This window comes from Mytilus californianus, unplaced genomic scaffold (genome assembly GCF_021869535.1).
Source record: "Mytilus californianus isolate M0D057914Y unplaced genomic scaffold, xbMytCali1.0.p SCAF_3, whole genome shotgun sequence".
NCBI lineage: Eukaryota > Metazoa > Mollusca > Bivalvia > Mytilida > Mytilidae > Mytilus > Mytilus californianus.
This window is the reverse complement of record NW_026262679.1, coordinates 11341393-11352200: the sequence shown is the minus strand read 5'-3', so window position 1 is coordinate 11352200 and position 10808 is coordinate 11341393. Positions and strand designations below refer to the sequence as shown.

The window sequence follows — 10808 nt, the reverse complement described above, 5'->3', positions numbered from 1 at the left end:
GCATATCAAAGAACCCCAAGAATTCAATTTTTGCTAACATCAAACTAAGTTTAATTTTGGACCCTTTGGACCTTAATGTAGACCAATTTAAAAAACGGGACTTAAAATTAAAAATCTAAATACACGATTAGATTAGGAATATCAAAGAACCCCAATAATTCAATTTTTGATGAAATCAAACAAAGTTTAATTTTGGACCCTTTTGACCTCAATATGAACCAATTTGATAGCAGGGCCCACAAAAAAAAAATCTAAATTCATGGTTAGATTCAGCATATCAAAGAACCCCATATATTCAATTTTTGTTGAAATCGAAAAAAGTTTAATTTTGGACCCCAATTTGGACCAACTTGAAAACTGGGCCCATAATCAAAAATCTAAATACATGTTTAGATTCAGCATATCAAAGAACCCCATATATTCAATTTTTGTTGAAATCAAACAAAGTTTAAATACTGGACCCTATCTTGAACCAACTTGAAAACTGGGCCCATAATCAAAAATCTAAACACATGTTTAGATTCAGCATATCAAAGAACCCCAAGAATTCAATTTTTGTTAAAATCAAACTAAGTTTAATTTTGGACCCTTTGGACCTTAATGTAGACCAATTTAAATAAACTGCTTCGCTGAGCGCAGCTGGATACGCCCGCAGAGGTCTAACCCTGAACAGTTGGGGCATAAATGGACACAATATTCAAGCTTGATACAGGTCTGAATTTGGATTGTAACTAAATATTTGACATACATCTATTATAGGTTTCTGAATAAATGTAGTCAAAGAACTTGAAGTTGGTTATATGAATTGAATTTATATTCAATTAAAGATTTCTTGCTGTTGTGCAATACACTGTGGTGTAGCACAATACTTAGTAAATCTGTTGTCCGACTATAAACAAATAAAATTTATAAAATTCTAAAGGGAGCTTACATCAATAGATATAAACACTTCACCAAAGTTTCATACGAATTGCTGAAAGCATTTTTGAGTTTTTGTCTGAAAACTGGAAAATCCCCCCTTTTTTAATGAATAAACCCCATAATTCGGAAATGTAAAATCTAAAATTTATAAAATTCTAAAGGGAGCTTACATCAATAGATATCAACAATTCATCAAAGTTTCATGAGTACTGCTGAAAGCATTTTTGAGTTATGGTCCGAAAACTGGAAAATCCCCCTTTTTTTATGAATAAAACCCCATAACTCGGAAACGTAAAATCTAAAATTTATAAAAATCCAAAGGGAGCTCATGTCAATAGATATAAACAATTAACCAAAATTTCTTGCAAGTTGGTGAAAGCATTCTTGAGTTATTGTCCGAAAACTGGAAAATCCCCCTTTTTTTAATGAATAAAACCCCATAACTCGGAAACGTAAAATCTAAAATTTATAAAAAACGAAAGGGAGCTCACGTCAATAGATATAAACAATTCACCAAAGTTTTAAGCAAATTGGTTAAAGCGTTTTTGAGTTAATGTCCGACATGTTGACGAACGACGGACGGACAGACGGACGTACAACGGTATACCATAATACGTCCCGTAAACGGGCGTATAAAAACAGGACCCAAAATTAAAAATCTAAATACAAGGTTAGATTTGGAATATCAAAGAGCCCCAATAATTCAATTTTAGATGAAATCAAACAAAGTTTAATTTTGGACCCTTTTGACCTCAATATGAACCAATTTGATAACGGGGTCCACAAATAAAAAATCTAAATACATGGTTAGATTCAGCATATCAAAGAACCCCATATATTCAATTTTTGTTGAAATCAAACAAAGTTTAATTTTGGACCCCAATTTGGACCAACTTGAAAACTGGGCCAAAAATCAAAAATCTAAATACATGTTTAGATTCAGCATATCAAAGAACCTCATATATTCAATTTTTGCTAAAATCAAACAAAGTTTAATTTTGGACCCTTTGGACCTTAATGTAGACTATTTTGAAAACTGGACCCAAAATTAAAAATCTAAATACACTGTTAGATTCGGCATAACAAATAAATAAATGTGATCAAAGATTTTACAAATCTAATGCGCCATACTATGCAATTAAAGATTACTTCTTGAAATTTTTCAATATTTGAAATTTGAAAAAAAAATAATATTTGAAGAATAATTCTTTTTCATTTCTGAAATCTGAAATTTTCAAAAATTGACCCCCCACAATTTCTTTTTATTCCCCCCCCCCCCTTTTTTTCCCCAAAAAATTCTTTCCCTCAAGATATGGTTATAATCTCAATTCAAATTTCCAATGGAGTTGGCAACCATAATTACCCATTTAAATTTACCATAGTGCTAACTTAATCTATTTTATAATAGTTAAAAATATAGTGTCAAATCTTTCATATGGATTTTTTTGTAAAAAAAAATGATGCAACATTTGCAGATATTTTTACTGGTCTTCCTTTATAAATATGCATTTCTTTAAACATAATTTAAAAGCAGTGTAAGGGAAGTAACCAAAACGTTGTATTTGGATTACCTCCCTTACACTGTTTTAAATTATCTTTATTGTTCATTAACCAATTAAGGGAGATAATTTCAATGATGTATTTGATTTATCTCCCTTACACTGCTTTAAATTATGTTTTATACTAAAGTATTTGTCCATAAACCAGGACAACCTTGTTTTTCCCCCTTTTTTGCCCCTAATTCCTAAACGATTTGAGCCATAACCCCCCAAAGCAAATCCTAACCATCCCTTTGTGGTATGGAAACTTGTAGTATAATCAGAGAGATCCATACACCGTTCCACAGTTATTGTCTGGAAACTAGAAAATGCTTATTTTTGGCCCCTAATTCCTTAACTGTTGGTACCATAACCCCCAAAATCAATCCCAACCTTCCTTTTGTGGTATTTAACCTTATGGTAAAATTTCAAAAAGATCCATTCACTTAAACTAAAGTTAGAGTGCGAAAACCAATGTGTCTTCGGACGACGACGACGCCAACGTCATACCAATATACGACCACAAAATTTTTTTGCGGTCGTATAAAAATCATAATCCCATGGACAGATTTTTTCAGACAGTTTTTTATTCAATTTTAGAAGATAGTTTTACAATTAACACTTTTTATTCTAAACATAGCTCATAGTTTTCTTGACAATAGACAAGAAATGACAGAAAAAATTAAATTGCCAACTACTCCAAAACTGCTTTACAAGTGTTCTCTGAAATGTGTACTTCTCTTGAAATGCCCCTTATTGAATATTAGTATTATTACCAACACTGCCAAAATATTAACACCTATGTCACATATAAAACAAAAAATCCTTTTAAATTTTGGGGTTTATTGAATTTTTCTATGGTTGTTAACTAGAACAAGCTTCCACTCTTTACATGCAAATTAACACTTTAAGCACATTACTTCAACTGAATAACAAGAACATTTCAAAATTCAATTAATACATGTACTCAGATAAATAGGGAACTTCTAAAATACATAAGAAATTTAAAATTCCATGTGTTTTGCTCATCATGAATTTTTTTCAGGTATTCATTATTGCAAGCAGTTCATGAACAAATACAATTAACAACAAATATACTTTTATTTTTGTATGTCATAGAAAAAATGAAACAAAATGTCCAAGATTAGATTTAACCAAATACATATACATGTATTTAATGAAGATGTTCTTCCATGATTGCAAATAAAAATAAGTACAGAACTATTATCCACTTCATAAATGAATTATAATGTTAAAATGAATGAAAAAGATGATCATTATGTATAATGTATCCACTCTGGTCTTTCTCACAATATTTACATCAGCTAGACATCATATCCTCTCCAAGGCCTCTAACAGTATGATACTGTTTCCCCTAACAACCTGCAACAAGATGGCAAAGGATAACAATTCATATACTTCACTATAATTAGGAAACAAACTTAGAAAATAATTTCCCCTTATTCATCTACTCTGACAGAATCTAGAAAAAATCTTGTCAATTTTTATATACATGGTAAAAAACCTGTTGGACATGTAAAAAAATCTACATACAGTTTAAAGCTTGTAAATATCTGCATGCATTATTCATGCCTGATGATCCCTGTCCACAACTTGGATATTTTTGTTGCTATAAAACTTATATAAAGTAATTTTTTATCGGTTATATATAATGGGCAAAAAATCTAAAATTGTTCTAAAATCAACTTTTAAGGTACATGTACCAGACAATCACTTGCATTTTACATTTTGTACTATTTTTATCCATAAAGCTATGTTGGTTTACAGCAAGAAAAAACTTTATAAAACATTCCTTAAGGATCACTAGAGCAAAGTTTGTTTGAAATCGGTCAAATTGGTTTGAGAGGAAATAATTTGTATAGAGCTTACATTCCAAGATGAGCCAGTCAAAGTCTAGAAAAGTATCACTAAATCTATCCATTTCAAAAGTATATATTAGTTTTCTGACTTCCTAACAAATAAACTAAAAGAAAAAAAAATCCATTATAGATGTTTTTACACTTACCACCATGCCAATTGTATTTCTATCTCCAGCTTTAGTTTCTTCAACACTCTCATCTACTACCAAGTTCATAAAAGGGTCAAAACCTCTCAATGTTCCTGATATTTGACGACCACCATTTAACTTTACTGAAAAATACCATGTAAATCTTTAAAATATTTTTATCCTTTTCAATAGACAACAACAAATGTAACTGTTCTCATAAGTTATACATGTATGTTGAAACTAAATTTAGTACTGGTTTTGAACACCAGATTATATATTTTCATAACTGTTTCATTAAAACGTTATACTTTCAAAGAAAATGTTATTTCAATATTTTTTTTCAATAATAAATTCCTCGTGTGATGTAATGAATGCAATTTTCTGCAACATAATAATATATTTCCACTTACATGTAGGCTCAAAAATGTGTACACAACAATTTACATATATCCGATGCATCAGGTTAAAATTTACTAATATACTGTAAGGACCTATTCCAGAAAAAATATATGGGGGAGTTGGAAGGCACTTTAAATTATTTTTGTATGGGTGGGGGCAGATCACAAGGTTCAAATTGTGTGGTAATGTATGCAAAATAAAATGCAATTACATGTATACAATGTATGGGTGATGGCCATAAAAAAAAACCTTAGTGGCTACTTACAGCAAACTCTCTTTTCCATGAACCTGAAATAAAAAGAACAGTATACAATAATACACTTTCAAGTCAACATTCCATGTACAAAATCTTTTCAAAAACAATTATAAGTATTGCTGATATTCAGGTTAGACTTAAATATGTTTTGTTTGCCAGTCAATAGACTTTAAAACAATGTCAGGTTTATTTCCGTTAGTTACTCTCAGCAGATATACAGAAGGATTATTATTTGATGCATTCATATGTCGTAAACAATTACATATTTCTAATGTTAATACATGGTACTCTAGTATAGATTATATTCAGAGAGAGATTAAATTACCAAATTTTGACCAAGCAATTGGTTCTTTATGTAAGTATGTTAAAAATAAACTATGTGAAAGTTATTCAACATTTTGGAATAGACTGAAGTATCAAACAATTAACTCAGAAAAAGGGAAACTTGGTACTTATTTTTCAATAAAAGATTGTTTTAAAAAAGAAAAAAATTTAGAACTACAGGATTTTAAAAAGACAGTCAATTTGTAAATTAAGAATAAGTGCTCACTCTTTAAAAATTGAGACAGACAGATATTAAAAAAAAATGGAGAATGTGTCCCCATGGACACAGATGATGCCCCCGCTTGCATACAACATTATAAAGGGACTAATTCAAGAATGATAAAAGTGACGCTACCCAAATTTGTACATGATCTGAAGTTTAAGGTAATAAGTATTGTGTATATGTTTCATAAAATTTGGTTGAGGCAAACTTAAGTCAGAGAACAGAAACTAAAAATTTTGCAATTTTTCCATTTATAAAGGGGCATTACTCTAGAATGGTTAGAGTGATGCTACCAAAACTCAAACTTGATCTGTATTTGGTGGTAATTAGCATTGTGTATAAGTTTCATATTAGTTGGTTGAGGCAACCTTAAGTTAGAGAACGGAGCGTCTTTGTTTAAATTGCTCACTTGGTAAAGTTGAGGATGAGCTTCATATTTTGTTCGAATGCCCACTTTATGATATCCAAAGGGAAGATTTTTTTCCATACATTTCTAACATTTGTTATAATTTTAAAAACTTAAATAAATCTTCCAAATTTTTATGGATCTTGACCCAAGAAAATGTATCTTTTATGAAAAAAAATTATGGGCCCTGTAATTTGGAAATAAAAATATTCTATTCTATTCTATACACGTATCAAACACTCAGGAATTACTTGCTTTTAAAGAGTTATTAGTCTGTGTAGTGGAAATTGCTGTTCTGGGTCTAAACAATAGTGTTTCCTACAAGAGGTTTTCTTGTGGTATTATCCCCTACCGGTTTTTCTTCACACCAAAAAAATTGGTGCCATACCCTTTTCCACCATATTTTACAATGCCATGACATAATTTCAGATCATTTCAGCGATTCATCTTGGATGAAATCAAGATTTTAATAGCCAACATTATATTGAATTACGTAATCATGTTTGAACATTTTTGAAGAGACCAAGTACAAAATACAGTTCATGATTGAATCTAATAAGGACAACATTGACTTTGAACATCTGTGAATATAAAATGCAAACAATTTATAATTTTGGGATGAACATTACGTAAACAATCAACTGTTTGTTTATAGTTTCATATTTAGTACGACTACTTTTATCAGGGGTTTCATTATTTTTTTAGACTGGAGGTACCTTTGAGATTATAGGGGGAACCAAACTTAAACGGCAAGGGGTCTGGGGGCCGCTTAAGGCCCCCAGTGGGTCCAGGGCTAGCCCTGGTAGGGGGACCAGGGGGGCAAAGCCCCCCGGAAGCTCATGGATTTTAGGGATTTCAGCCTTAATTTTTTGCTTAAAAAAATAGGGTAAAGTCTGTAATATTTGCTTCAATTTTGGGTAAGTTAACATTGAATTGTTTTTTTTCTAGACATGCTAGAGTAATCATCTGAAAATACATTGCTTATAATTATTTTGTAATCAGTTATAAAATATGTATGACCATGGAAGTATTATATTGCCAATATAATACTTCCATGGTATGACCTATAACGCAGGGGTTTCATGTGAAATGTTGTTTAAATGTTTTGTTTGTTTTTATACTTTTATTAAATGTTTTGCATTTGTTCAATTTTGTGAAAGAAATTTCATAAGTTACATAGTATATTATTAAAAAAAATTGATAATAAAACTTGTTGTAACTTTTTTTTTATTGCTTTGTTATAATCATAACTGTGTCAATTGTTTGTGTAAGTAATTTAACAGTGTCATGCAAACAATTAAACAAAATAAACAATAAACATGCTCTCATGCAAAACAACAAACAAACGTTTTTGATATATGCTAAGTGTTGTGATGGTTGTTCTTGAAAAATTTCACTTCTTCTTAGCTGTCTTTTTTTTTAATTTTAGAAGTCTTAAATCTCGTCAGATGTTATATTTTGTAAACGTAACAGTTATGTTAGTTCAGATTGTAAAATGTTTCACGATGTCTTACACTAAAAAATTCAATCACAACATAGAACACATATCGTGAAAACGGAGATCAGTGACAACGTCCAACGGGAAACGAACTGATTTGATACGATTAACGATTTTTCTGAATTTCATAGAATGTTCACCTTTATTAAACCTTTTATTCATAAAATAATCTGTGATACAAGCTGCTTTCCTTTTATTAGACATAATATTGCTGTTGTTGTTTAAATTCATCAACAATTTGCCGCTTGAAAATATACTGCTAAATCGTCGCATTTTAAAGCGCTCTTACGATACAGATACAGACACATGGTTTGTAATTATCACTTCTCCTACTTTGGAGGTGTGCCTAAATTGGCAGAAGATAGATCTATACTTTAACGCGGACCTCGACGAAGACACCTATAAACATACACATGAACGGCGTAGAACGGAGATTGTCAAGGAATGAAAGAAATTAGATTTGAACGATCTTCAAAAGAATTTTACACGTTTTTTTTTTGTATTTTTATTTTTTCTGCCGGTACCAGACGCTTCCGGAGGCGGGTAAAAGTACCGGGTACCGGGTATTAATGAATGCACTGTTTTATTCTGTCGGTGGAGATGTCGAATTGGTGTGAATTTACGACGGCTTTTTAACTTTTGTCATCTAAATAAAAAAAAAATCAGAAATGATATCCCGCAATGGTGGTAAGTCGTGCACTTAAGGCCATTTTTTATTTTATTTTTCTGTAGACTTAGCTTTATTTTTTTATTACTGTGTATTGTAAAGCTTGGTTACTCATAATTGTTTCTCAGTCACTGAATGTACGATGTTGTTCCATACTGCAGCAGCTGACCCGGTTTGTTTACATTCAAATTCTAATGGCTTCAAAACCACGTGACACATTGAATCGTTATATCCAATCAAATTGCTCTACTGTCAATTAGGTGATTTTTTAGTACAAGGCAATTATAATATTTGTTTGTATGATACTGCTTTGAAATAGTTTGCAATAAATTGGGGGTTTAATCAATAGGAAACCTCATTATTAGCCATGAAATTTGATATCAATGGAATTTTATATGGATATTTACTTATGGTCAGAATATCGATCTCTTTATATTGAACCAATTTTTTTTTTATGAAAAATATATGTATATTGTTTTTTATTAACCTACGCTATATTCCTGAACAAAAATATGGCATGATTATCGTTTGTTTCCCAAGGTTTTTCTTTCAATTTGGATGTTTTTTTTCGCGGGAAAATCGTGTAAGACGTAAGGTGCTTGCTATTTTGAAATTCTTAAAAATACGATTTGCTTGGCCTGTTTGGTCTGCCATTAAGATTGATGACGCTAAATGGAATGTAAACAAAGCAAAAGAGGCTGGAAGAGGGGATTTCTGAAGTTCTGGAATGTTTATAGGCATTGGGAAGTCAGGTTTGAAACGGCCATTAGAAAATTGGCATTTTTGTACAATACTATAGAATAACAATGAAAACATATATTTAGAAATGTTTATTTAGAAGAGTAGAAAAAATGTATTCTGCACTAATTTTGTACGCTGGTATTTGCGTAGTGACGTCAATGCGGAGTTTTCCCTTGTGATAAGTACAATAACAAAATCCGAACGAACCAACATTATGACCGATTATAGACTACGGTAGGATAGCTGATATTATCAGTACCAAATTTCAACACTGTTTCTGTATGTCACCATTATCGGCATATGAACCTTAAACAACAGTTGGTAATATATGGGACTATTATTCTAGTCACAGGTAGTATTGATCTTGTTCAATAATAATACACTTTATCGCTGTTTGTCCACCATTACTGGACATCAAAAAGGTTCCCGTAAAATATTGACGTCACAATAGAAAACATCTGACGCCACAATGGAAAAGTGATTGTTGTTTGATGTCAATACTCGGTGCAGATTTCCAAATAGCGATAAGGTCTATTATGACGTCTTGAAATGCTTTTTTTCTTCCTCAAGGCGTCAAAGCAAAATATTAAATGCCTTTCAAGATGTCATAATTATTTGGACTAGTATAATTTGATTTAACTGCGGAACCAACTATAATGGCTAATGGTCCTTCTTATATTTTATGATTTGAGGACCATAAATGGTAATGGTCCACAAATTGTCACTAAAAATCACAAAGACCTGAGAGCTCCGGTTGCGCAGCTAAATTTGATCTAAAACTAACCCTCTTGGAAATGTTAAAAAAAACAGTCCTAGGGTCCAATATTAAACATATGAAAGTACCACATCCAACTCACAAACACATAACATTAAAGAAGAATTTAAATATATGTATTCTACGACATATAAAATGCATTTTAAAATACCCCAACTTCGGTATCCTAAAAGTAAAGAAGGCTAAATAATTTTTTCCCCGGAGTAGAGAAAGAGGTAACACAAATAACGAAATGCCTTGTAATTTGAGTCTTTAAAATATACTGTAAATACTAAGGAACAATTAGGGTCGTAACTTACTTTTTCAATTCTGGAGGATGAGCCTTACTCATTGTGATTTAAAAGGATTATTGTCGGCAGAGCCGGCAAACAACAAAAATTGAGTTATGGCGGAAAAGCGTTCCGGAAACGACAGTCAATTTGGGGTCTCACTAATTAGCGACAAGAAGCGTCAAGAAGCGACAAGAAGCGTCAAGAAGCGACAAGAAGAATAAATTTAGCGACAAGACTATTTAACGACAAGAAAACTTATAAAAATATTATTAGAATAAATATATTAAAAACAAATTGCATTGACAGCTATAAAGAGATTTTCTTTATTTTTTTTATTATATTGATAGATGAAGGAATTAATGAGACAAGATAACATTTGGAGGGTTTTTTCATTATTTTCTTGTAAGAATTACTTCTTTTCATAGAAGCATAATGACGCTTAAGGATAAACAAATTAGAATCATGGTTGGAGTAAAGGACGTGTGTCCCTTATTGTATTGCTACAATAACATTCAGTTAACACCTATAACTTTGTACACGCGTCAGACTATACAACTACACGCGCCAGAATATACAATAATTGTAAATAGTGAGCAACTGTTCAACACTCAACATTGTCTTTAATTACCTTTAATCTTCAATCAACTTTAAACTATGCATAAACATCATACATATCGTTTGATAAGTCAATACCCAAATAAAATATTAACGTTTTAGTAACATTATCTTTTCTGGACACTGATTCACGTATAATGCATTTTGCATGCAGTCAGTTTATTA

The 10808-nt window shown here is 31.2% G+C and overlaps 1 protein-coding gene across 1 annotated transcript; it reads right to left on the bottom strand.

Annotated features, from left to right (window-relative positions):
- Window positions 1-3541: 3541 nt before the first annotated feature.
- LOC127732996 (small nuclear ribonucleoprotein G-like) lies at window positions 3542-10190 on the bottom strand. The gene is made up of 4 exons (XM_052242256.1): window positions 10056-10190; window positions 5132-5154; window positions 4486-4610; window positions 3542-3842 (listed from the first exon to the last, which is right to left on the bottom strand). Exons 1-4 carry the CDS (start codon window positions 10085-10087, stop codon window positions 3792-3794), a joined length of 231 nt encoding a protein of 76 aa, XP_052098216.1. The 5' UTR covers window positions 10088-10190; the 3' UTR covers window positions 3542-3791.
- Window positions 10191-10808: the final 618 nt, after the last annotated feature.

Bases quoted from the DNA above. Each gene is read 5' to 3' on its own strand.
- LOC127732996 (XM_052242256.1), bottom strand. From the start codon at position 10,087: ATGAGTAAGGCTCATCCTCCAGAATTGAAAAA. The intron at 5,155-10,055 runs GTAAGTTACGAC...TTTTTATTTCAG, and splicing joins CATCCTCCAGAATTGAAAAA to GTTCATGGAAAAGAGAGTTT. The intron at 3,843-4,485 runs GTAAGTGTAAAA...ATCTTGTTGCAG, and splicing joins GAAATACAATTGGCATGGTG to GTTGTTAGGGGAAACAGTAT.